Below are 26,469 nucleotides of genomic sequence, written 5' to 3'. Positions count from 1 at the left end.
GTCCTTCTCTGCAGGGCTGCTCTGAATCTCTTCTCTGACCAACCTGTAGCTGTGCCTGGGATTGCTCTGACCCAGGTGTAGGACCTTGCACTTGGCATGGTTAAACATCATAAGGTTGGCATTGGCCCACTTCACAAGAGTGTCAAGGTCTCTCTGGATGGCATTCCTTCCCTCCGGCATATCAACTGAATCACACAGCTTGGTTTCATCTACAAACTTTCTGAGGGTGCACTCAGTCCTACTGTCCATGTAACCGACAAAGATGTTGAACAAGACTGGTCCCAACACTGATCCCTGAGGGACACCACTCATTACTGGTCTCCAGTCAGACATTGAGCTGTTGACCACAACTCTGCATGCAGCCATCCAGCCAGTTCTTCGTCCAGCGAGTGGTCCACCTATCAAATTGATGTCTCTCCAATTTAGAGACAAGGACATTGTGTGGGACAGTGTCAAACACTTTGCACAATTCCAGGCAGATGACTTCAACTGCTCTGCCTCTGTCCATCAGTTCTGTAGCCCCATCATAGAAGGCCACCAAATTGGTCAGGCAGGATTTCCCCCTAGTGAAGCCATGTTGGCTGCCACCAAGCACCTTGTTGCTTTTCATGTGCCTTAGCAGGTCTTCCAGGAGAATCTGCTCAAAGATTTTGCCAGGCACAGAGGTTAGACTGACTGGTCTGTAATTCCCCAGTTCATCCATTTTCCCCTTCTTGAAAATGGGGGTTATATTAACCCTTTTCCCGTCATTGGGAACTTCACCTGACTGACATGACTTTTCAAATATGATGAACAAGGGAGTATGAGAATTTCACTCAGTGACCCTCATTATCACTCTGTAGGCAAATGACATCCATTGTATCACAATTTTGAACCTAAAAAGCATAATTTTCTATATATTAGCAGAAATTAATTCGTTAAGAAGTAAAAGGCAGGTTTATTACTTGTCTATGATTTAACAATAAATCACTGATTAATCAATTATGTTCTTGTTTAAAAACCTTATAATAACATTCACCTACGGGGGTGATATTAGTGATAATTTTTAAGATATAAATTGACTACATTTAATATTTCAGCTTTGACCTCCTTCGCCAGAGCTCCTGGTTTTGTCCATATGCAATAGCTAGAATAACACTTGCCTTCAGGACAGAAACAACCATCCATGTAGTGTTCCTCACAAAGGCTGCTTAACTCCAAGTGTGAGCAAGTATCCATGCAGGGTGAGCTGCTTTCTCTGTAAATCATGGTATCAGGACAGGTTTTAGCTGAAAGAATGAGAAAGTCACCACCAGTTAGTTGTGTATAAAGTTCATTCCTCAGAAACCACAGATCATATACCTTACTCCTTTCAAGTCAGTGATGTCCCAAGCCAGACACCATCTGTCAAAGCATGTTTCTGAACTGCTTCCCCTACTTTTTATATTTTCTTTTCTTGGTTTCGAATAGATCAGATTATCCCAATTACCTGCAACATCAGATCTCACGGGTTTTCAATGGGAACAGAATTTCTACTTGCTGAAAACGATTTCTTAATAACAAGGGTAATAGAAGAAGAAAAGAACAAGAATATAGTATGTAGTTTATTGCACTACTGGCATGAAATTTGTAAGATATCGCTTAATTACATGTAATTTATGTAGAGAAAGAATTAATTTAAATGCGAATGCTAAAGTGCTATACCCACAAAATATTTCTTTGTAAAATTCATATAGCTGCTTACAGCAAAAGTCGTGTGTCCTCCATTCACCCGGCCGGCCACCTGCATGTGAACACTGGCGAGAATATTCAGAGATGGTGCTGCAGAGGCAGAAGTAGTCATCGCTTCCATGACATGCACACTTGTCCTGCATGCAGGCTTGGATGTACATTTCCAAATTAAGACGTAAACGACAATCAGCAAATGCAGACGAAGTCAGCAGCCTCTCACACTCATCACGCTAAGAAAGAAGAATAATATTTCAGAGATATGTAAGCACCTGAGCTCCTAGACACTTCCTGCTTTGTCATAGAAACTTGTCTTCTGAACAGCAATAGTTATTCAAGAAGGAAGAAGAAACCATTTGCCCTAGAAGATACTAAGTTTTTCCAGCTCCACACACGCTAATTCCCTGTAGCACAAGGATGTCTTCATGTGCCCATGCAAGTGAAGTTCACCATTAGAAATACTCACATGCTCATTGCAGCTTGGAAGAGCCTGAGTTTCATCAGGATCTTCACATTTGGCATTGGGTTTGTTGATCTTCTGCAAATTCCCATACGTAATTGAATTGTAGCTTTCATCTATGAGAAAAAAAAAATACAAAGAAGACTTCCTGAGCCCCAGAAATTGACAACAAGGAGCATCTGATTCCTGGGACCCTACTGATGAAAGAAAACGGTTACTGTATTATAAAATGTGCCTGTCAGACACAGGCCTAGCTCTCTATTTTGTTTATTATGTCTAAGTGTGCTTAAAAATTTGAAGTTAAAGAAAGCCAGTAGGTAAAAGGGCAGATGACGATTTGGGAATAAAATAACCTTAGACCAGGAATGCAGCACTAGAACATAGTATTTATTCTGGGGCACAGAAATCCCTCAGGTGAAATTTGCTCTCCTCTTATGCTCTTATGCACAATGTTTATCTGACTATCTCCTGTGATAACTGTCACTATGGTAGGATGACGCACCTCCATTGATAAACTCATTGTAGATTGGAACTCCATTGTAATCCCCACAGAGACCACATGTATGGTTGTTAAATTTGCTGTCCAGCTCTACCTACATAATGGAAAGAAAAAGGAAAAACAGAAAAGAATTATCTGGTGCATGAAGACATTCCAAAACAAATACTTCTACTTAAAAGAGAAGTTACCAAATGACAGGAGTGATGGTGAACCCTAAATTCTCAGAGAAGTAGCAAATAAATTTGTAACATAGTTAATAAACACACAGATGCAGAAAGTAACACAGTAAACAGAAAGAAGTGACTGAAGTTTCTGTATTTCAATAATGGAAGTATTGATAAAGATGGAAAGTATTCTTAAAATCACAAGACTACTGCTTTGGCTTAAATTTTCTCCTTTTTTTTAAATTGCATACTGGGATAAAATTTAAGTCTTGCTGTAAGTTAGTAAAGTAGATGGTGGCAGTCCTTCAAAAGACAAATGAAGGAAAACATAGATTGGATTATGGGGGTGCTATAGCAAAGATGTTAGCTACTTCTCAGAACACTTCTCTCTTTCTTGAGACCAGTAATAATATCTGCGTGCCATACTGCTACCTCTATCACACTGCAGAGAAGGGAACTTCTGTTTTTAAAATAAGGTACTATGAGTGACAGTGGGGTGAGTCAGCCCAACACTCTAGCTCTGTTCAGTTTGTGAGAGTTAACTTCTGTTCAGTATACAGTAGTCCGTTAAACCCAGGAAATGTCAATAAAAAAGATATGGGTCATGCATACCATCAGTGCATCTTCTTGATTCCATATCAGAATCAGGCCTAATTTGGCATAAACCTTTGTGTAAATGTCATTGCTTTCAATGACCACACCGGAGCTGTAGTAAGGTGTCTTCACACTAGGAAGAAAATCAGAGACTTTGCATTAGTACAGACACGTAAGAGATGACATGATTGTCTGTAATAGGCAAAATACCCTAATGAATAGAGAAACCAGTCCCTGTTCACATTAATTTAGGTGCACAGGGTGCCCTGTTTTAATGAGGCACAAAACCCTCCCTCTCTGGCACTTGACATGATAACATCACTTTTGAAAGGCAAAACAATTTCAGAGGCAAAGCCTCCCTAAGGGTACAGATTCTTTACGAAAAAAGGCAAAATTTCAGATGTCTTCAATTTAATCAAAAGAAAATCCATCCTCATTGTGCTGTTAAACACACACTAATAATTTATTTCAAAGAAAGAAGTAAAATCATAAATGGAAGCTTTTCTTTACCAAAAGATTTGACAACCATTTCAGGGAGAATGAATGCTCCTTTGCAAGGATCTTCCTTCTCAAAATAGTGTTTAAAAAGCACAGGCAGATACAGGGACTGCCAACAGAAATTTGAAAAGAAAGGAGCATGTAAAGAGGAATTCAGTAGTTTTTTGCAGTAGTTAACTATTTTTTAATTGACAGGACCAAGCCTGTTAACGGTGACAGCAAGACATGTTAATGTGACAGAAAACATTCTGAAGAAGGGTGAGCACAGATGGTTTTGTATGACAAAGAATCAGTTCACCAGATCTCTCTCCTGCTCTTGCACCTCTGTTTTACAGTGCACTGCTGAATTTAATTCAGCAATAAAGAGATTGTGGCAAGCAGCCTCGTCCTATAAAATCTAGATAACTAGATTCTGTTCAAACAGAAGTAAATTGGAATCCAGTAAAGATAACCAGTTAAATGTCTATAGATTTGCCAATATAATTGTTACAGGATTCATGTCTATGCACATTGCCTCTTCACTAATCTCTTGACTAGAAGAATTTTTATCTCCTAATTTCCGGTCCCTGGGATTTTTCCAGCTATTTACTTCAGGCATTTTTAACATGGCCAAATGACTTACACATCTAAATGTTAGGCAGAAATTCAGAAGTCATTATTTCTGCCTTTAGCTGCATTGTTCTTCCTCTGGGCAATGAGGCTTTAAGAGATCATGTTTTTGGAGAGGGATTATAAAACATGGGCAGCTTTTGACCTTGCAGCTATTACAGCATGGAATATTTCTTTTTTTTTCTTTTCTAATACTAGGATGTTCAATCAATCAGTGGATCAGGTACCAAAAGGCAAATTAATAATTTTTTTCTATTTTACAGTTTTCCCTTCAGTAGCATGAAATGTTATTTTACACGACACTGGATCACATGTCATTTAAAAAGCAATGTGGAAAATTAAGTTCTATAAAAAACTAATACTGTTCAACCTGCACAGAAGAGATCCATTGTTTTATGAAAACTATGTAAGACAAAAAGATGCTTGGTTTAAGAAAGCAAATTTTACAGGATATCTAAACTTGCTTTTCATAGAAGTTCTTTTTAAAACTTGAGAACACAATAAAGGGCTTCTTAACTTGAGACAAGAATGCATTTTTTATAGCTTCATATCATTTTTTTTATGTATCTGGCATGATCCTTGGAAAACTGAATGTTACTTCCTATCTTTAAACAGATTTTCATTGCAGTGGCTTCCAAACTTGGGAGCAAAAGCTGAACTTTGAGTAAACCCCAGTCCTACAATGACAATAGAATGCATTTTTTTTTAATGATGCTAAGCCATACCAACCCAGTTTCTTCCATATTCAGAACAATGTCTTAATCTATGAGTTGCTTCACTTGTTTCAGTATGTATATATACAGAGACTGAAATGATAGGCTAACAATAGGAAAGGTTAAGACACTACTTGGCAGCAAGTAATGATGTCAGATTAGTTCTTTGTGCAACTATGTTACAGAAGAAGAAAAATACTACAGCTCACTGTGAAGAAGTACATATTGCTATGTACAAATCAGTGTAAATTTTGACCTGCATAAGATCTGTTATAATTCCTTAGGGAATGACCATCAGACCTTAAAAAATTATTTATGAAGATCATAAAAAATGATTTGCCACAAAATAAGAGAAAAATACCCTACAGAAATGCATCTTAATTTCTGAGGATCTGCTAGACCATCTGCTAGGATAAACTCAAGGTGACACCATAAACCAAATGAAACTATGTCATTTTACGCCTGGATCACATACTGGATTTTTTCCTGCACAACCAGAAGAAAATTCACTCAAACCTCTTCCTTACTTGCAAGAAATGATGATCAATACTAAAGTCCCTCTCCAAAGTAATTCTTATGCTGGATTTCAAGGGGTTTTATTCTGCACAAGGAAATGTTTGTAATAGTTTCCTTAATGGTATACAAACAACTGTGTAAAGAATCAATCCTGCTTTAACTTCCCAGCTCATTTATTGGAAATAGTATTATACTAAAGGAACTTACATCTGCCCATCCACAACAACCAGTTTTGGTCTCAGGTACACTGTAAAGTCCTTGATTGTTAGCAGAATATACTGTATCTCAGGGTGGTTATTGCTGTTCAGAGCACGCTGAATATGGATAGAGAACTCCTTGTAAGACTCTTGGCAGTCAGAAGCAAAATTATACTCGCAAATGCCAGGGAATTGGTAGATGTCTCCATCAAAAGTTTTGAAATGGTTGTTTCCCCAGGTGCTGCAGACATAGTGACCATGGTTTCTTGTCCTGCCTGTTAAGTGATGAAAAAGAAACAGGCATGAGGAAAGTGAACTGAGTGAGCTAGCATCAAAAAAAAGTTGTGTTGCATTTTACAGTAGAAAGCACTTGCAATTTCATGCACAGTGATTCCACAGATCTCAAACCTCATCAAGTATCTACCCACGAAGCAGAAGAGATGGAAATCCTTAATTAATTAAAATTAAAGACATTAAGAAATTAAGACAGTAACACATACTTCTGATAGCCAGGTACAGAATAATAGAATCATAGAACAGTTAGGGTTGGAAAAAACCTTAAGATCATCTAGTTCCAAACCCCCTGCCATGTGCAGGGACACCTCACACTAAACCATATCACCCAAGGCTTCATCCAACCTGGCCTTGAACACCACCAGGGATGGAGAATTCACAGCTTTCTTGGGAAACCCATTCCAGTGCTTCACCACCCTCACAGTAAAGAACTTCTTCCTTATATCTAACCTGAACTTCCCCTGTTTAAGTTTTAACCCGTTACCACTTGTCCTGTCACTACAGTCCCTAATGAAGAGTCCCTCCCCAGCATCCCTGTAGGCTCCCTTCAAATACTGGAAGGCTGCTATGAGGTCTCCACACATCTTTCTCTTCTCCAGGCTGAAAAGCCTCAACTTTCTCAGCCTGTCCTCATATGAGAGGTGCTCCAGTCCCCTGATCATCCTCGTGGCCCTCCTCTGGACTTGTTCCAACAGTTCCATATCCTTTTTGTGTTGCGGGCACCAGAACTGTCCAGAATACTCCAAGTGGGGTCTCACAAGAGCAAAGTAGAGGGGCAGGATCACCTCCTTCGACCTGCTGGTCATGCTCCTTTTGATGCAGCCCAGAATACAGTTGGCTTTCTGGGCTGTAAGCTCACACTGAAGCCAGCTCATGTTCTTTTTCTCACCGACCTTCTCTGCAGGGCTGCACTAAATTTCCTTTTTGCCCAACCTGTAGCTGTGCCTGGGATTGCTGCGACCCAGGTGTAGGACCTTGCACTTGGCATGGTTAAACTTCATAAGGTTGGCATTGGCCCACTTCACAAGAGTGTCAAGGTCTCTCTGGATGGCATTCCTTCCCTCCACCGTATCAACAGAACCACACAGCTTGGTGTCATCGGCAAACTTGCTGAAGGCACACTCAATCCCACCGTCCGTGTCACCAACAAAGATGTTGAACAAGACTGGTCCCAACACTGATCCTGAGGGACACCACTCATTACTGGTTTCCAGCTGGACATTGAGCCATTAACCACAACTCTTTGTGTGCAGTCATCCAGTCAGTTCTTTACCCACCGTGTGGTCCACCTCTCAAACTGATGTCTCTCCAATTTAGAGACATGGATGTTGTGCAGGACAGTGTTGAACGCTTTGCACAACTCCAGGTAGATGACTTCAACTGCTCTACCCCTGTTCATCAGTTCATAGCCCCGTCATAGAAGGCCACCAAATTGGTGAGGCAGGATTTCCCCTTAGTGAAGCCATGCTGGCTGTCACCAAACACCTTGGTTTTCATGCATATCTCATAGTCCTTGCTGAGGTGAAGGAACTTGTCTGCATGAGGTGTGGAAACTTAACCCTCTGACCACTAACAATATGGTGCATCAGTGCAAAGGAGCTGCTTTACCAAACACATTAATTTCTTCTGAGTCACAGTATTATTTTTAATGGTATAACGTACTATTTTTAACGGTATTAAGTATTTCTAAGAGCTATATTCTTCCCTGATGCAACATGCACTAAAATGAATACAAAGACAGGAAACCAAGGAACTACCACTCCTATTCTGGAAGGCAAATAGCTTAAATGTACTGAAAGAATTTGTACGCTGCAGAAGTTTTTAAAGAATTCTTTCTTTAACTAACAGAGTAGTGATTTCTATTATTTCCAAATAGAAATTCTTCATAAGATAGGTCAGAAAATAACCATGGTAGGAGATAAAAAAAAATAATATTTTGCAGCAGCAAAAGATGATGCTGATTATGATATTTGTTCCTTTCCCAGCCATTTGTTCCAACAAATACTACAAATGAACACAGTACCTGAGAAATCTCAAGATGCTGTAGATTAGGGGTGAACATAAAAGCTGAGCATACCTGAGAAGCTTGCCAAGGTATCAAAAGTACACATGCCACTCACCTTCAAAAAAAATTTCTTGCAGTGTTTAATTTGAGAAAGCTAAACTAACAAGGGGACCCCTAAGTTATTGTACCTTGATGGCATCGATCATACCAGATATATCCAGAAGCTGATATGCTTCTCTCCCCAGAATGAAGGCTACACAGAGACTCCCACAGAACTCACAGCTCAGACAAAAAATGTAAGATAATGCTTTCCTCCCATTGCTGAATTCAGGATGCAGCAAGCAAGACCAGTACCCCAAACGTGATCATGGCTCAAAATTCATCACCTATTCCTCCAAAAATAGCTTTCAGTATGACAGCTCCATTTCAACACTTCAAAGTTGATAACAGAGTATATTAGAGCATTTACAGGATTATTAATGTCCTGAATGACAAAATCATCTTTGCCCAATGTTAGTACATTCACTTTTAAAGAAAGCACTTGTGTCATTCCAAACTAACGGAAGGCACAATCATCCACTTTCTTCATTGATGTAACAATGAACCTCCCAAACTCCCATAGTTGCTTTCTGCCAACTAAGCCCAGTCATACCTAAGAAAGTCTCAACACATTGAAAGAAAAGTAACACTGAAAATTTTTCCAAGCACATCAAACTAGATTTGAATGCAGTAGATATTGGTACTAATCTCTCCAAAGAGAGTATTATCTACTTATGCTTGCTGAGCCATGTAGCCTCAGTATTTGAAAGTTTAAGAAATTTGAGGCACCTTAAAACTCCAGTGCATTATTTAAATGTACTGCCTCTTTCTACCTCTGCAGTGGTATTTTAATTCTCTCCCTCTTTTCCAGGAGGCAGTCTGCTACCATTTAATTTCTAGAGCTTACCTTTTCTTATTTCATTTGCATAGGAAAGAGCCAGCCAGAGCATAAGAAGGCTGGCAACTCTTAGCCCCATGGTGGCTAAGGTGGGTGAACTGGGAACTCCACTGAAACCTTTTCTTTATATAATATCCACTGATGCAATTGATTCTATCACAGGGGAGGAGATACAATGGGAGGAGGAAAGAGGAGGAGTAAAAAAAATGGCACAATATTTACAGAAGATAAGAGGTAAACAGACAGGTATTTTTCACCATAAATGAAGGAATTCAGTATACAGGAAATGGTATAATATTGATTCAGTAATCATACAAATTTTTATTGCTTTGTTTCACCTACAGGATGCTATGCTTTTAAATCCTTCAAATGCTCACGCCAAGTTTAACCTCAGTAACTCCTATAACAAATAGTAAATTTTGAAGTGGCTTAACAAAGAGATTCCTTGAAGGAAGTTTAGGATGACATACCTTCAAACAAAGGCTTCAGACCCAAAGGGTTTTTCATTTTTCCCTATCATGAAGAATGTTTTCTGTAAAAATTAACTGATGCTTGTGAAGCTCCTTGTAGACCACAGTAACCGCTACAAATAAAAATAAAATTACTTTGCAGGCAATGGTTAGATTCCCTTAATTTGTAAAGCTCTGGTGAGCATCTAAAACAAGGTATATAGCATGTACTGCATATTGTGCCCAAAACATAATTGAGATGGGGTGACAATGTAAGTTCAAGGAATTCACAGCAAAAGAGATGGTTTACTGAACATTGCCATGGTGCAACAGAAAGTCCATTAAAAAGGTTGTAAGAGATCACACCATATTAAACTTGGGGGCGGAAGAAGGGAAGAAAAGTAAAGGTGAAAACATTACTGTCCAGACTGAATAACAAATGTTTTCAGACAGAATCCCCCTAAACAGCTCATTCATTCTTACCTTCTACATGAATAATTAATTTACATTCTACTGCCTCTCAGCAGAAGCTACTAAAGCTACAGGGTTAGCTTTGCTTTGTGCAGAGGGTCCTTGGGAGAAGAATAAAGCAGAAAACAGAACCAGAAACCAGTTCAGAACGCAGCTTCAGAAATACGTCTCCACATATACTGTATTTTATTTTGAAAAATTCTTTTGAGGTGTTTCTGCAATTCTCTTCAGAAGACAAAACACAGGCTCCTTGAAGTAAATTACACTTATTTCAACAGATCTTTTAACATGGCTGCTTCCTAGCTCTACGTTTTAAAGCACCCAGGCCAGGCTCTGTATTTTCTCATTGAAAGTTTCTTAGTGCAGTGTCCAGAAATCTCCAATAGTCTTAACTGTTCAGAGTGTTCCTTACTTTAATTGCTCAAATTAAAAGTAGAACTTTAATATTTTGTAAAACACCAAGAAAACTCTTCACTTGGCCCCTTTGGCCGCTCTAGACAATTAGAAACATCTTTTTATCATAAAGGCATGGTCTTCAGCAGTTGTCTTCTTTTATTTGCTATTTTTATCTCCAGTACAGCCTTGTCTTAACCTGAACATCTTCCTCTTTTCCCTCAATACATCTCAAAAGGTTTTAGACCTTCTGCTTTTCCTATTTAGGGATACAGGAAAGAAGATGTGCACTTCTCTCACCCTTACATAGGGTATCATTCACTTAACATTCATGATAGAAATGAAGTAGCCACCCTTTATTCCTTTGGGATTTTATCACTAGAAGCATATACAATTTATTTTCCTTCTTGGAAAATAAATTCAGTCACAACCACTAAGAACAAACCATTTAGAGAAAAAAGAATAAACTGTCTACAGAGACCTTTCCCTAATGGTTACTTTAGCAGATCCACCTTCTTATGAAATCTCAGAGACTAAATCTCTTTAAGGCCACTAGAATTTTTAGTTCAGAAATGTTTACTAAAAATATTTAGAAGACTCCTGAATGACTTTATTTTGAGCTTTTCTTTTCCTCTATGTGTTTTTCCAGACAGTCTCCTGTTTGGAACTACTATTGCTCCAGAAAAAGAGTCCCCATGACTTAATTCATATACATTCTTTGCAAACTGTAACAGCAATTCCATGTACACAACAGATCTGATCCCTTTTTAGTTTAAATTGGTTGTGTATGCTCACAGGTGTAAGTTGGAAACTTGCATGTTTTCCATTCAGTTTTTTTTTTTTTTTTACATGTAACTTCTAGATCTGGAACCAGCCTCATTCATTTTCTGAGACTGAGAAAGGGAAAGGTAATCATCCTTCACATAAAGATGTATCATCCCTCAGTTCAATACAGAATCATAGAATAGTTAGGGTTGGAAAGGACCTTAAGATCATTTAGTTCCAACTCCCCTGCTATGGGTAGCGATGCTTCACACTAGACTATGTTCATCAAGGCTCTGTCCAACCTGGCCTTGAATATTTGCCAGGGACGATGAAGCATTTACCACTTTTTTGGGCAACCTGTTCCAGTGCCTCACCACCTTTACAGTAAAGAAATTCTTCCTTATATCTAAACTCAACTTCCCCTGTTTAAGTTTAAACCCCTTACCCCTTGTCCTATCACTACAGTCCCTGACGAAGAGTCACTCTCTGGCATCTTTGTAGGCCCCTTCAGATACTGGAAGGCTGCTATGAGGTCTACACACAGCCTTCTCTTCTCCAGGATGAACAGCCCAAATTTTCTCACCTATTTTCATATGCTCCTGTGCAGGTGAGCAATGCACCTTTCTTTGGGCAATATGCATCCGTCTAGCCCTTTGAAAACCTACTTTGAGCCAAGCACCACTAAATTTTACTGACTGATTTTTTCTGCTCCAAGTCTGGCCTGCCTCTACATGAATCACGATTCCTTCTCGGGCTATAAGGTTAAAACAGGACTACTTTCATCTCCAGTCTCCCAGAGTGATTGGAAACTTCTTATTGTCCCTTCATCTGAAATATAGAAAACTGTGACTTATTGCGACATCCTGTCGCGGTTTAAGCTCAGCTGGCAATTAAGTATCATGCAGCTTTTGCTCACTCTTCCTCCTCCAGGTAAGATGGGGAGAAAAATTGGAAAAAGGGTAAAAACCCATGAGGTAAGAACAACTTAATAACTGAAATAGAAGTAAAATATAACACAACTCTCCCCCTCTCCCTGAGAAACAAAACCAGTCAAAACCAAAACCAAGTGATAGACAGTAAAATTGCTCACCACCATCTGACCATCCCTGAGCAGTGATCAGCCCCTTTCAGCCAGCTCCCCCCAGTTTATATTTATTTATGACGGTATGTGGTATGGAACATCCCTTTGGCTACTTTGGGTCAGCTGTCCTGGTGTTTATATTTATTTATGATGGTATGTGGTATGGAACATCCCTTTGGCTACTTTGGGTCAGCTGTCCTGGCTGTGCTCCCTCCTGGCTTCTTGTGTCCCTCTTCAGTGGCAGACCATGAGACTGAAAAGTCCTTGATTTAGGGTAAGTACTGCCCCACAACAACTAAAATATCAGTATGTTATCAGCATTATTCTTAATTAAAGCCAAAACTCAGCACTGCACCAGCTACTAGAAAAAAAATCTTAAATCTAGCCTGGCTGAAACCAGGATGCATTCCAATAAGGGAAAGCAACACTGAGACTGCTCTTACATAATTTGCACTCAAGCTTACATGGTTCAGTTGATCTGAAGAGGAGTACAGACCCTTATCTTCATAATTCATAAGTATTTGCACTTTTGCTAGCATTAGAAACTGTCCTAAGCTATACCACCTCTGTTTCCTTATTGCCAGAAGGCTAATGACCCTGCCTACCAGCTGCTTTATATTCCTTTCTGAAATAATCAGTCTTTTAGGTAGACATCAGAGCCTGTTTTATTTAACGCTCAGTTACCTTACAGCTTATTGGATTACACATTTTAATCCAGAATCTTAACTGCTAATGCACAGATATCTCTGCATACATTTGTATGCATTAACTTACTTACTATAAATTGTTTAACAATCTGAAGCTATCAACCCATTTTGGAAAAAAGATAATTCTTTATCATTGGCATCTTTAAGCTTATATCAATTCTCTACATATTAGTTGACCTGTCTGTGGAACTTCATGCCATTCATTGCTTCTAGTCATCTTAATCAGAAGTCATCCTCTTTCCAATACCAGCTCTTAACTTGCCATTAATACGAATGATACTTATAATTTTGCATGCACTCAGTCCTTTCCCAATAGGGACACTACAACTGAAAACGTGGAATCCTAACTGGGTAAAAGCTACCACTGTGCAAGTGGCATCACCAGAACAAGTGATAAGGACTGTTTTCAAATTTAGGTCCCAGTTATGAGTCTTAACATTGAGAGTTTCTTAAAAGTTCCACAAGTCCATGAGTAGAAATACAATTCATAGAATCATAGAATAGTTAGGGTTGGAAAGAACCTTAAGATCATCTAGTTCCAAACCCCCTGCCATGGGCAGGGACATCTCACACTAAACCATATCACCCAAGGCTCTGTCCAACCTGGCCTTGAACACCACCAGGGATGGAGAATTCACAGCTTTCTTGGGTAATCCATTCCAGTGCCTCACCAGCCTCACAGTAAAGAACTGCTTCCTTATATCTAACCTAAACTTTCTCTGTTTAAGTCTGAATCTGTTACACATTGCCTTATCACTACAGTCCCTAATGAAGAGTCCCTGCTCAGCATTCTTATAGGCCTCCTTCAAATACTGGAAGGCTGCCATAAGGTCTCCATGCAGCCTTCTTTTCTCCAGACTGAACAGTCCCAGCTTTCTCAGCCTGTCTTCATACGGGAGGTGCTCCAGTCCCCTGATCATCCTCGTGGCCCTCCTCTGGACTTGTTCTAACAGTTCCATGTCCTTTTTATGTTGAGGACACCAGAACTGCACACAATACTCCAAGTGAGGTCTCACAAGAGCAGAGTAGAGGGGCAGGATCACCTCCTTTGACCTGCTGGTTACGCATCTTTTGATGCAGCCCAGAATATGGTTGGCTTTCTGGGCTGCAAGCGCACACTGCTGGCTCATGTTCATTTTCCCATAATCTTTTACTGTATGTCTAACCTAGGAACCCAGACACTATTGCTATGACAGCCTATGCTAAAACTCAGTCTAAAAAAAAAAAGTTGCATGCGTGTTTGTTACAGCAGCAGATGTAGAAGGAGAGATAAAAAATGTGGTTTGAGTCATAGCTGTGTCAATGCCTTGAATGTTTCCCTACCCTTAAACTTTTATGAGACTATTTAATCTTTCCATCAGCATACCTAACTTTTAATGTACATATTAATTGCAGTATAAGTTTATCTTATAGTATATTTTCTGTTAAATAGACAACCTACACAGAAGATTATACTCATTCTGACTCCTATTGCAGAAGAAAATTACCTATATGGAAAATTTGTATTACTTTAAGATAAAATTATGCAGAGACCTGGCTAGGCTTATTGTTTTAGGAAGAACAAATGATTTTTAAAATAATTTGGGTCTGTTTCTATCTGTAGTGTATTCAGCAGTCAAGCTTTTATTTAAGGAAATGTTACAAAAGCTCACATCATTTGTTTCATCCTAGGACCCTTCTGAAAATGAGCTAATATATAATTAATTACACTATCATTTTACCCTAAAGTATTCAATTTCTGTTTAAACTACTAATTTCATTGCTTGAGCAACTCTTTGGGTAATTGGCATTCTTTTTTATTCAAACAAATCCAATTGTATAAGGTATCTGATGATGCTACCTGGGTATAACATTCTCACATGCCCTTCCTTAAATAGTATGGCTTAGAAATTTTACAATCAGCATCCGTTTTCTATTCCTAATACTTTCTTCTCTTTGTCAGTAGCTCCTACTCTGAGACTAAGGTTGCAAAACATTTCTTCCAGTTAGTACAAATACAGATAAATATATGACACAATTACTGGAAATTAGGAATGGATGTAGTAAGCAATAACTTCAACTAGTAAACTTTCCTATTAACACTTACCTTCCAGAAAAGGTATGTCTGTGTAAACCCTCTGCATGACAGATTTTATATCAATATGTATGGAAAAATATTTGAGAATTTAAAAAAAAGTATTAGAACAGTTGTCCTTTGCTCAAGCATCTGTGGGATTTACTACAGGGAAATGGACAGAGCCAAGAAGAGAAGGCATAGAAAAGACATCAAGGGAGTTAACACTCCACAATCCTTTCTGGCAGTTTTACCCCAGTGGAGTGGGATTTCCCAAATCTTTTATTTTCTTTCTGGGAAACACTGAGAAGAAAAATATGGTAAGCAAGGTGAGCATACTTGCTTTAATTGCAGTTTTCCTCTACTATTAATATTTTCTGCCATCTCCTTGTCTCAAAATTCCTATTGCTGCTGACAGTGGAACAATTTTCAGGTTCCAGATGGGAAATCAGACTCACCTTACTGTCACAAACAAAACTAGAGAGCAAACCACCCTTTGCTCTTCCCTTCCTTCTTCTGCAGGAGTGTATGGATATTTGCTATGAGTTATTTTTTAGCTTTCCAAACCAGGATTTTTAAACAGCTTTCCAAATATTACACTGAAAGCCTGTTTAATACAGCATATTCTCATATTTTACAAAATATTTTACAAAAACAGTCTAGTCATTTGGCCAACAGATTAAACTTTTTCCATTTTGCTGAACTCTTGATGGAATGGTTTAATTAATGACATGTAGTCAACACTTCTACTGACCTGACAATTTCATACATTTAAGATTTCATATCAAGTATCTGAGCTAAATGATTTCCTGAGGTGTGGCATAACTATGGTGATAGTTCCACAAAACACTATGGAAATATGAGTTCACTTACATGAACATTTAGCTAAGAGTCTTTAGTCTTCCTCCTTCTACCATCAAATATTACAGTCCAACTGGTACAATTTTCTACTTGCCATAGTTATGGTAAACGTTAGCTTTTTTTCTGTTATGCAAATAAGCAGTTACAGAATTAATAGGGCCTTCTGTTGTGTGTGAGAGGGAAAAACTACGTCAAATGCTAGAATACAGCTGACTCATATCCATGTCTTCCAGCTGCCATGAACATTTTCTAACATTACTTTGTAATTAACTTCTGAATCACCAAAAAGACAACATTGTCAATACAAAGCGCTGTATCACAGCAACGGTGTGACCTTTGAGAGCTGCTACCTCCCACACAGGAGAGAGAAGGATGAATCAGATAACCTGAGAAATATTTTCCTTCACACACTTTCATGTTTTGCACAGTTTGTGTTTATTTTCCATGCATTTTCAAAATTTGAATCTGATCAGTCATTAAAGTGCCTTTTGAAAGGCAAAAAATATCAAACAAAATGAGAAGGCAAACTAGAAAATACTGTTGAACACTTTTTAATGCATTTCCTTTTCAGTTACTGCTTTTTAAAATTACAATTCTCAGAAGCAAATAATCTGCACTATAAAACACCAGCAAAAAGATTTACAGTCCATGCCATGTGGTGATGTATTGCATCTACTAGGACTACCTATATTCAAATTTTGGAATAATTGGATAAAAACCATTTGGAAAAGAAAAATCTTATTGTAACTTCAAATTACAGGTACTTGATATCCAGAAAAACTATTTTCCAGACTACCACAATACCTCACAGTTTTGATGTATGTGCCTCCACAAAACTTCTGTCCCAGTATTTAAAACTACCAAAGCCAGAGATACAGAACCACAAAAGTACTTAGGCAATATATGTCAAGGACTCAAAATGAGATATACATATCATGAACAAGGAGCGGCCTGGACCAGGAAAGAGGAAAATCTTAAAAAAAGCCCAAAAGAGTGTTTCTGAATTTTAACTTTTCTGTGCGTCATGAATATGGGTGTTTCATGGCTTTCAAAAACAGATCCCTTTCTCAAAATGACACCAGAGGAGGACTCTTCATTCTACAGTTCACTGAATACAGAGAGGGCTGACATACCTAAATCTGTCTTGAGGACTTACAACCACATATCCTGTGAGAATGTGAGAACACAGCTGGATGACTGCTGTAGGTCCCTTCCAACTGAATGGTTCAGTTCTAATACCTGAATCCCTGGCCTCTAAGGCACTCTCCTCCTTTTGAAACTCTGAAACTTTGCAGAGAATACTTAAGAGTTTCATTGTTCCAAAGACAAGAAAAGCAGGACCGAGCATGACTTTACCAAGCAGAAATTAGAAGGACTTGCTGACAAGAAGAGGGAGGAGAGGCATGGTCTCAGTTAATTCATACATTTGATATAAAATGTAGGTCACTTCTTGGGAACAGAAACTTTGGTATGGATACAAGCCCAAATTTTTTACGGTAATTTAAAAAGATGTTTCTAATTTTCTACGAAGAGACCTCCACAGAAAAACTTAGTTGAACATACTACAGCAGAATGTTGCTAATGTATAAAAGCCTGCAGAATACAGATAACAGTAAAATAATCTTTCTCTGTCCAGTCTGAAGAATAGTTATTTTTCCAACAATACTTCCGTATGTTAGAAACATTATAGAGAAAAAGGATTTCATAGCAACTCTGTAAGATATGTTTGCGTTAAACAAATAGCTTAATAAAAAAGATAAATGGAAAGCAGGTCCAAGAGATAAGTGATAGTATCTTCTCTAGTTTCCTAAGACAGACCAGAGTAAAGTCTCCAGCTTAGAACTGTGCTCAAGGTAACTTAGGATGTATGTAAGCGGAAAAACCGAGATAGGCATGTGAGCTCCTGAAGACTTACAATATGCCAATATAAATCTTACTTCTGGCCATGACCTGAAAAATTATTGTTTTCTGTTAATATTAAATGTATTTGGGAGTAAACTTTTGCCTTTCTTTGCAAGAAATTTATGGGAATACAGATATGTCAGAGAACAAACAATTTTGCAACTCTTTCATCTCTTGTCCTACTGTCCTACAAAAACTCTTTGTTTTCACTTTGTCATCACAGGAATCTTTTCATATTGGCTTATTCAAACCCAAGAAAAAACTCCCTCTGAACTGACTGAGGATATAGGAGATTATTATTTGCTACCAACTATGTAAAAGATGGTATTTCAAAAATAGGAAATGCCCATGAAGAAGTGAGAAACAGTCAAAATAAGGAAAGACCTGGCCATTGATTGAAGGCATCATACGAGAAGTCCAGAATAAACAAATACCACCAGTCAAAACAGATGCAAAAGGACTAGAAATGAGAACAAAAGCCACTTTTGCACTAGCAAGTCAGGGTCAGTAAGAGAAGCACAATTGTGCACATCCTTCATATTTTTTATTCATTCCCTGAAACTAAACTACACCTTCAGATTCAGTTTTGAGTTTCTGATGCTTACTATGTTTTTCCTATGTGTGGAATATGTTTCCTAAAAAACATTTTAACTCCTGACTTGTGGTGCCAAGGAAGAAGCCAAATAAGACATCACTGAGGATGGTATGACTGCAGTTCCTTTGGGCCTGATGTAAAATCTGAAAAAAAGCAATCACTACTTTCAATTCAGATTAAGAGATTAAAAATAATGCTGCAATTTACCTTACTTGCTGGCAGCTCTGATTTACAGGAGAAATAAACATACTGTTAATGATGACTATCAGGAGCAGGAGGAAATCAAGCAGTTTCTTGCCTGGCAAATCTAAGTGACCATATGCTACTGCTCATCCACTGAAAGTGCAGCCAGCAATTTATCCATGGTAAAATTATATTCAATTACAAATGATTTATACATTCTTGTAATCACTGTTCTGTATTCCCTACCCTGTGCCCTGGCCATGGTGCTGAAAACAAAACACAGCTCAGGCAAATGTTTTTATTACTTTCTTTTACTGCAAGAGGGGAGTATAACTTTCTCACCTGTGGAGGTGTAGAGCCAAAATACCTACTGAAGTGAAATCGTAAAGTTTATTTAACTTAAACAATTCCACAACATGCTATATTCAAAGGTTTTAAGACCTATATTAAGTATAGGCTGCTAGTGTCTCGTCAGTATTCTCCTGACGGAAGACTCCAGAATGAGGCACAGTCACTGGCACATAAAGAATAATACATTGCAAGAATAGAGGTAATTCAACACACTCTAAGTACCCTATCCTGTCCATTTCTATTTATGCAACCTCCACAGCCTTTCAATAAGGGTGGTGATGAATACAGACACCCTAACTGGGTAACAAAATATTTGGGACAGTCCTATCTCATGTAGCAATGGGATGTTTGATCAGTATTCCTTTTATCTTTTCCTCAGCGAGACAGAATACAGCATTGCAGTGTTTGTACTACACTCCCACAGTTAGTGTGACTGGTTTGAGAAATCACAGAGTAGATGAACACCATCTAGAAAGCATTTTCGGTCAGTAATTAATTTTATTTCACACTAATTTAAAAGGGTTTTGATTTTTTGGGGGGTGCTAGTGAGTTTTTTTTCCCCAAGTGTATGTTTTAAGAGTCCATTTTACCATCTTACTAAAAAAAAAAAAAAAAAAGAAAAATGTGTGAGGAAAACAGTGCCAGTTCTTTTAAACATAAAACTGCAGTGCATTACTAAGCAGACACACACTCTGCTCTGTCTGTCTAACTTGCTGTATTTCCCTATTCTGATTCCTTTCTACACTTCTGCCTCTTCCCATGTTGCATATATAATCAAAAGTGCATTAACATAGTCCTAACATGTAACCAGCATCTTCCTTGAAGTAGGAGTCTGTGTCTGCAGCTAGTACTGTGATTTCTGCTCAGTTTTAGATGCCATTCAGTGCAGGAAAAGCTCTGAATTCTTCTTTGGGATTAGCCAAAAAAAAAAAAAAAAGGCAGGAAAGGAAAAATACAGCAATATTCACCACTTTCTGCCAAAATTAGACTTGTGAAATAAAAGCCCCATTTGGTCCACAATTAGAACCACTAAATAATCCTCTCACTCCGAGGGCTTGACTGCTGGTTACTGTCTCTATTAGTTTTGCAGTAAGAAGTTATGTAATATGTGGGTACTTGGCAGACTTCTTTTACAGGTTTCATTTCTTAGACAAGACTTTCCTTTTCACCTCTATTTACCTACTTTATTTAAACATATCCTTTTTACAACCTTAACCACTTATGTACACAATAGTTTTATAGACGCTAGTGCTAGTTCCTTCTTGCGTCATAAAAGTTATTTCAAGCTATTGCAAAAAAAAAAGCTGACAAACAAATGCCACATTAAGAAAAAGTGAATATAAAACTATATTTGATCAATCATGCACGCATTGTTTTTTCCTGGCAAAGAATACAGGCAAATGCAATTGAAAAATATTGCCTAATTTATTTGAATGCAGAGACACAGACTTCTTTTTATTATCTTTGCTCTCTGCAACATGCTTGCTTTCTGGCATGTACTTTTTATTTTCTTAAATCTATCTTAAATTACTTAAATGATGACATTTCCAGGACCTTCCACTGGTTTCCTTCTCTTATTTTTGAATTCCAAAAATAATTTATACGCCACTTCTTGGCACCTTCAAGCTCTGAGTAAGTGTGCGCAAGTGTTAAATTTCCCTTGATAGCTATTTACACTGCTAATTTTTCTTTATTTGTGAGTTAATCATGGTGGTACACTGAAGTTATGCCCTTCTTAAATGTATGGCCACCTTTAGTGTGTAATAAACATACATACTTTGACAGCAGCAAAAACTAATGTATGTTGTTAATAGGTTGTTGGGGACCATCCAATATTCTTCATCAAAAAGAAAAGGAAATTCTTGGAGGACTGAACTACAATAGGGTAGTCATTACCAGAAAAAAGCCCTGCAATGACTGTATATGCATTTATATGCATATATTTCTGACTGACCAGTCTCTTTATATTTGATACCATTAGTACCACATGCCTTCTAGAGCACTGTACTGACCTCAGTTTTTTAAAGCAACAGTTCAGTGGTAAGCAGAGTTTAAGGGGTAATAAATAAGATCATGTCATTACAGCTAAGCCTTTTCTTTTTATATGTGTCCTGGTTTGAGCAGTAGCAGTCATTTTTCTCCTTCTTGGTAGCTGGTGCAGTGCTGTGTTTTGACTTTCGGGCTGAGAATGGTTGCTGATAGCACGTATGTTTTGAGTTACTGCTCAAATGTTTGGTTTGTCCAAGGCCTTTTCTGAGCTCATGCTCTGCCCGGGAGGAGGGAGGCTGGGAGGAAGGAAAGACAGGACACCTGACCCAGGCTAGCCAAAGAGGTATTCCATACCATAGCACATCATACCCAGAAGGTAACCGGGAGAGACCTGGAAGGGCTGGAGCTCTGGGGGGATGGAGGAGGTATCGATCGGTGCTCGGTCAGGCAGGGTGGGGTGAGTTATGGGTCGGTGACTGGTGAGGTGTTGTATTCTCTTCACTTGTTATTGGCTTTATCATTATTATTTGTAGTAGTAATGGCAGTAGTGATTTGTGTTGTGCCTTATTTATTAAACCATTCTTATCTCAACCCGTGGGGGCTACATTTTTTGGATTCTCCTTCCTAACTCTCCAGAAGTCGGGGGAGCAAGGGGGGGAGTGAGTGAACGAGCTGTGTGGACTTGGTTTAAACCACGACAATATGCCATCTTAAAATCACAGTAAAGTCACATCTAATCTGAAAAGAAACCTCCACAAGTATGGCAACTTTTCTAGTGATCACACATACAAGAATGCATGATTGGAAAAAAGGTTAAAAGATAAATACTGCAAAAATTGCACATAAGAAACAAAAGCATGAAGCCTGAAACAGGTATCATCATTTGCATAGTACTGTACACTGTAGATCATTAACCTTCTTAATAATTGTTAAAAGGATTTAGAGCTTTTTTGTGTTTTGGTGAGAAATTGAACACCAACTTAGATGATAGTGAGGTTAAATCACTATATCTCTAGTAGTACACAAACTGGTACCAACTGTGTTATATCAAATATGCAGTTATATTAAATGCTTTATGCCCCCTGGTACAGACATTTATTGTATTCCTTAAGTACTGAAGTATTTTTTAACTTAAAAATACACACCTCACAACATGTTTTAGTGCACATATTCATCTTCAGAACGGTGAAAATTAGAAAACAATTACCAGTTCTGTGCACTGCTTGTACTTCCAACATACAAATACAGCCCACTGCTTGTACAAGTATCTTACTAAATGCCATAACTTTACCCTCAGCAAAGGATTTTTGTCTTCCAGCATTGTGTTGTAAGAAGCTGCACTAATATGCAGCTCAACAGGTTAATGATATTTCATTTATCAGAATACAGATGTGTACTTTCAATTTATTTGACATAACACACAGATTCTCAATGAAAATATTAGGCCGCTAGTAATCAGTGATTGCCTTTTGTGGAGGAAAGCATCTCTGAAATTGGATCACTTTGGTACAGAGAAAACTCAGACTGAGATACTGAAAATGAAAACTCTTGTTAAAATAGAGAAAGAACAGTACTCTCATTAAAGTAGCCTCCTGGCACAAGATAAACACTCAGTAAGGATAGTCATTATTTAAACTCTGCGCAGTTTCTGAAGAAAACAAATAATAAATGCTCTGGGAGGAGCTGAAGAATTAACAACAGCTGCTTGCCACAGCTGATAAAAAAGAATGATTATGAGATTGCATGTATGTGGAATTTGCACCCATCTTCATGTTTGTGTCTTGGATTGTGGCAAGTTCCTGGTGCAAGGAAAAGGAGTTCCTGTTTTGTAGACAAATGCCCTTCTTACAATGGTATGAATATAGGACTCTACTAACCATTTCCTAAGAAAATTATTCTCTTCCTGTAACATAAAAATAGACAGTTCTCATACATGATAATATAGCGATATCATGTCACATGTTAGTTTTGACAGTGATCGTAGGCTAGAATGCCACATACTCTGTTGCACAGTGTATTTTGTTATAATTACCATTCTAAAATCCAGTGACTGTTAGAGCATCTAGATTGAAAACAGGGCTATAAATGTGAAAAAAGCCAACAAACCCAAACAATATTGTTTATGTTTCTACATTTAGGCTCAATAGTACAACATATTGTCCACTTAAATACATATTACTTAATATACTTAAGTGCATAAGTATACTTTGTTTTCCAACATTTTTATCGATGTGGCTTATTGCTATTAATTTAAAACAATTTATATTCTTAACTTTATGGGAGATTTGCATTATTTTTTGATGAATGTTTTGTTACTACATCTGTTGGAGGCAAACTTAGACCAAGACAAAGAACTTTAAAAGATCTAGCTCTCCCATTTTGTAGCAGTGGCATAGATCTATATACCCAGACATGAACTGGTTGTGCTGAACACTACATAACCTCTCATTTATATAACATTCCTCGACTCAAAGATCTTTTAATTCTGTTAATGGCATTCACACAGAGGTAACATTTTAGATGTGAATTCATTAATCTTAGAGCAACTATCACCACTGAGTAAAAAGTGGCTTTTGTACACTCCAAAAAATCCAGCAAAAAAATTACCTTTTTAGAACAACCTATTTTTCTAAGTATGAATGAGTGCTGTGTTTTGGTTAGATCTATCTTAGGCAGTTTAGCTGTGGTCACCATGACTGACAGCTAAGAAACTTCATAAAAGATTCAGGATGCATACAGCAAAAGAAAACTAGAAATCGAAGGCAATGTAAGGAGCTGCGGTAGAAATCTCCCTAACAAAAATACATCATAGAATCATAGAATGGTTTGGGTTGGATGGACCTTAAAATCATCTACTTCCAACCCCTCTATCACGGACTGGGATACCTCATGCTAGACCATGTTGCCCAAGGCTCTGTCCAGCCTGGCATATTTTGGACCTTCTCACATTTTACATAAAAAGAGCATTTGTCATTGAAGGAGTAACAGTTTTGGCAGCAAAAAGTTCTCTTGAAAAGCCATACAGTGATTCTACCTCTTTGTTTCACCACTTTATAAACAAAGCTGTTAGTGCCAATTTCAAACCACTCTTTACAGAATTTGGCTTGAGATATCATAATAGAGAATTAAAATTCTGAAATTTTGCATGCTATATAATTAAATACTCACAAAAAAGGGCCAGAGTAAAGTAAATCTTATTGTTTCAGCTATACTTCCACCAAAGTTCCACTCAGGTGGAACACAATTGTTTTTAACCATCTAAGAATTGCAATTGTAAACATGGAGTTTTAATATGATTAAGAAATACATTCCAGTTGATACAGAAACTAAGAAAGCTGTTTCAGATTATTTTTCATAAATCACAATGTTGACATGTTCACAGAATAACCTAGACACTTGCAGTTATTACACCATTACATTACAATCACCAGGAGGCATTAGATCCACTGTAAGCTTTGTGTTCAGTCTATGCACTTCCCAGCTAACTGGGCTTCCTCTTTCCTACCAGGGCTCCCTCTGATTTACTAGCTGACATTCTCACAGTTATCTTGCCTCAACAGGAATGGAGGGATATCCACCAGTACATTCCCACAGTTCTGGTGAAGACACTCTCAAAATTAATGTTTAAATCTTCTCATGTTGCAGCAACATTTTTTGGAGTCAATGTTAGACTAAGTCTGATTCAGCACTGTCAGATGGAAATAGGTATGTTCAAAACATGTCAAACATACCTGTTTCTTCAGGGAAGTTAAATGCAAGGTCACTTCATTCCTAAATTTACAGTGCCAAGGAAGGAGACAGGACATGTAGACAGTTAGCTTAAAGCAAATTCATTGATTACAAAGCATGTACATTAACATATCTTTAGGCACCTCAGAAATTTTCTGCTGGAAACCTCAGGCACACATAGCACAGCATTTCAGGTAGCACTTTTTGGACCAATCTCATTTAGAGGCCTTTGTGCTATTTTAGAGTTTGTCTTCTGCTTTCTAATACCACTTTTTTATATCACAACAAGCCTCAACAGAGTGTAACTGGGTGTTGCTGTTCACAATGCAAGCTCTGAAGGCACTACACTGCAACTGGTACAGTAATTCCAGTGAAGAAAATAAGCCTATGTGCTAGCCCGCCAAGAAAGAACCATTTAAAATGTTGTACTTGAATGATAACCAGTTTCCATGCTGTTTTATCAAAGTGGATGACATCTGCTGTTGTCAGTTATGATTTTTGTCTGAGTCAGTCTCTTCTCCCAAGTAACAAGTGAGGATAAGATTAAATGGCCTCAAGTTGCACCAGGGGGAAAACTGGATATTAAGAAAAATTTCTCCATTCAGTGAAGTGTTGTCAAGCACTGGAATGGGCTGCCCAGTGTAGTGGTTAAGTCACCATCTCTGAAAGTATTTAAAAGACATGCAGATGTGGTGCTTAGGGATTTGGTTTAGTGGTGGACTTGGCAGTATTATGTTAATGGTTGGACTTAAGGGTCTTTTCCAACTTAAATGACTCTATGATTATGAAAGACAAAGACAAAACACAAAGTTCAACCAAAAACTTAAGCATGTAGCTAGCTTTGCTACCATTGGGATGAGTTTAAGATAAAATACAGGAAAATACATACTATGATTAAACTGTCATTCATTCATATTAAGACATTTTGGTTGTTTCTCACAAGAGTTTGTCCCCCTCAAAAGATTAATACGGGAAAACTGTTCACTGAGCTTGTAGTTCTCAACCTCACTGATGCTGTTGCTATTTTAATAGATGTTACCACTGCTAATTGTTGGAAATATACTATCTACACACATATAAAAGTAATTCCATTAGACTTCACTCCAAAGTCACACATCCTTCAGTAAATTAATAATGCCTCTAAAAGTCCAATTTTGCTTGAAAGAGAAACCAAACTGAACAAACCTGAGTGAAAAGCACTAATCCTTTTAGACGAGACAGTGAGAAAATCATCAGAAAATAACCACAAAGCAAACATCAGAAAATGAGAGTAATGGCTATGCAAGGATTTTAGCTGTGGTATCAGTTCACAGAGGTACATGGTATTGTCAGTCTAACCTATTGAAAATATAAACCACAGGAAGCTCATGGGTAGGGGTTTTACTCACTCTTTTGGTCTATCTTTATTTTTTCCACATCCGAGTACTCTAACATAACGGCTGCAAAACAACCAACTCTCCAAAACATGGAGAAATAAGGTGATTTAGATTTTAATACAAGAACTTTTAATTTAAAATTAAGTTACAGAAAGTAATATTCAGTGGGGTATTCCATACCACAGAATGTCATGCCCACCATATAAACTGGGGAATTTGGTCAGAGGCAACCAACCACAGCTCAGGGACGTGGTGGGCTTTGGTCAGCAGGTAGTGAGCAATTGTACGGTGCATCACTTGTTTTTCCTGAAATTTATTCCACCTTCTTTCCCTTTTTTTCTTCCCCCCCCCCCCCCCCCCCCCCCCCCCCC

The 26,469-nt window shown here is 38.0% G+C and overlaps 2 protein-coding genes across 2 annotated transcripts in view; one reads left to right on the top strand and one right to left on the bottom strand.

Annotated features, from left to right (window-relative positions):
* The window catches only part of MUC2 (mucin 2, oligomeric mucus/gel-forming), a 57,756-nt gene extending 48,484 nt beyond the window's left edge, over positions 1-9,272 (bottom strand). Inside the window, exons 1-7 of the mRNA XM_034061309.1 lie at positions 9,203-9,272; positions 5,968-6,232; positions 3,443-3,557; positions 2,670-2,760; positions 2,174-2,283; positions 1,724-1,940; positions 1,143-1,268 (exon numbers count right to left, since the gene is read on the bottom strand). Coding sequence (XP_033917200.1) covers positions 1,143-1,268; positions 1,724-1,940; positions 2,174-2,283; positions 2,670-2,760; positions 3,443-3,557; positions 5,968-6,232; positions 9,203-9,272 — 994 coding nt within the window. The remainder of the gene's footprint in view (positions 1-1,142; positions 1,269-1,723; positions 1,941-2,173; positions 2,284-2,669; positions 2,761-3,442; positions 3,558-5,967; positions 6,233-9,202) is intronic.
* LOC101871284 (mucin-6) overlaps positions 9,271-26,469 on the top strand; it is an 87,395-nt gene continuing 70,196 nt past the window's right edge. Inside the window, exon 1 of the mRNA XM_034061308.1 lies at positions 9,271-9,427. Within this exon, the coding sequence (XP_033917199.1) occupies positions 9,271-9,427 (157 nt within the window). The remainder of the gene's footprint in view (positions 9,428-26,469) is intronic.

Source organism: Melopsittacus undulatus, chromosome 4 (assembly GCF_012275295.1).
Source record: "Melopsittacus undulatus isolate bMelUnd1 chromosome 4, bMelUnd1.mat.Z, whole genome shotgun sequence".
Lineage (NCBI taxonomy): Eukaryota > Metazoa > Chordata > Aves > Psittaciformes > Psittaculidae > Melopsittacus > Melopsittacus undulatus.
Note: the sequence above shows the minus strand (reverse complement) of the source record. Positions and strands in the feature narration are given on the sequence as shown.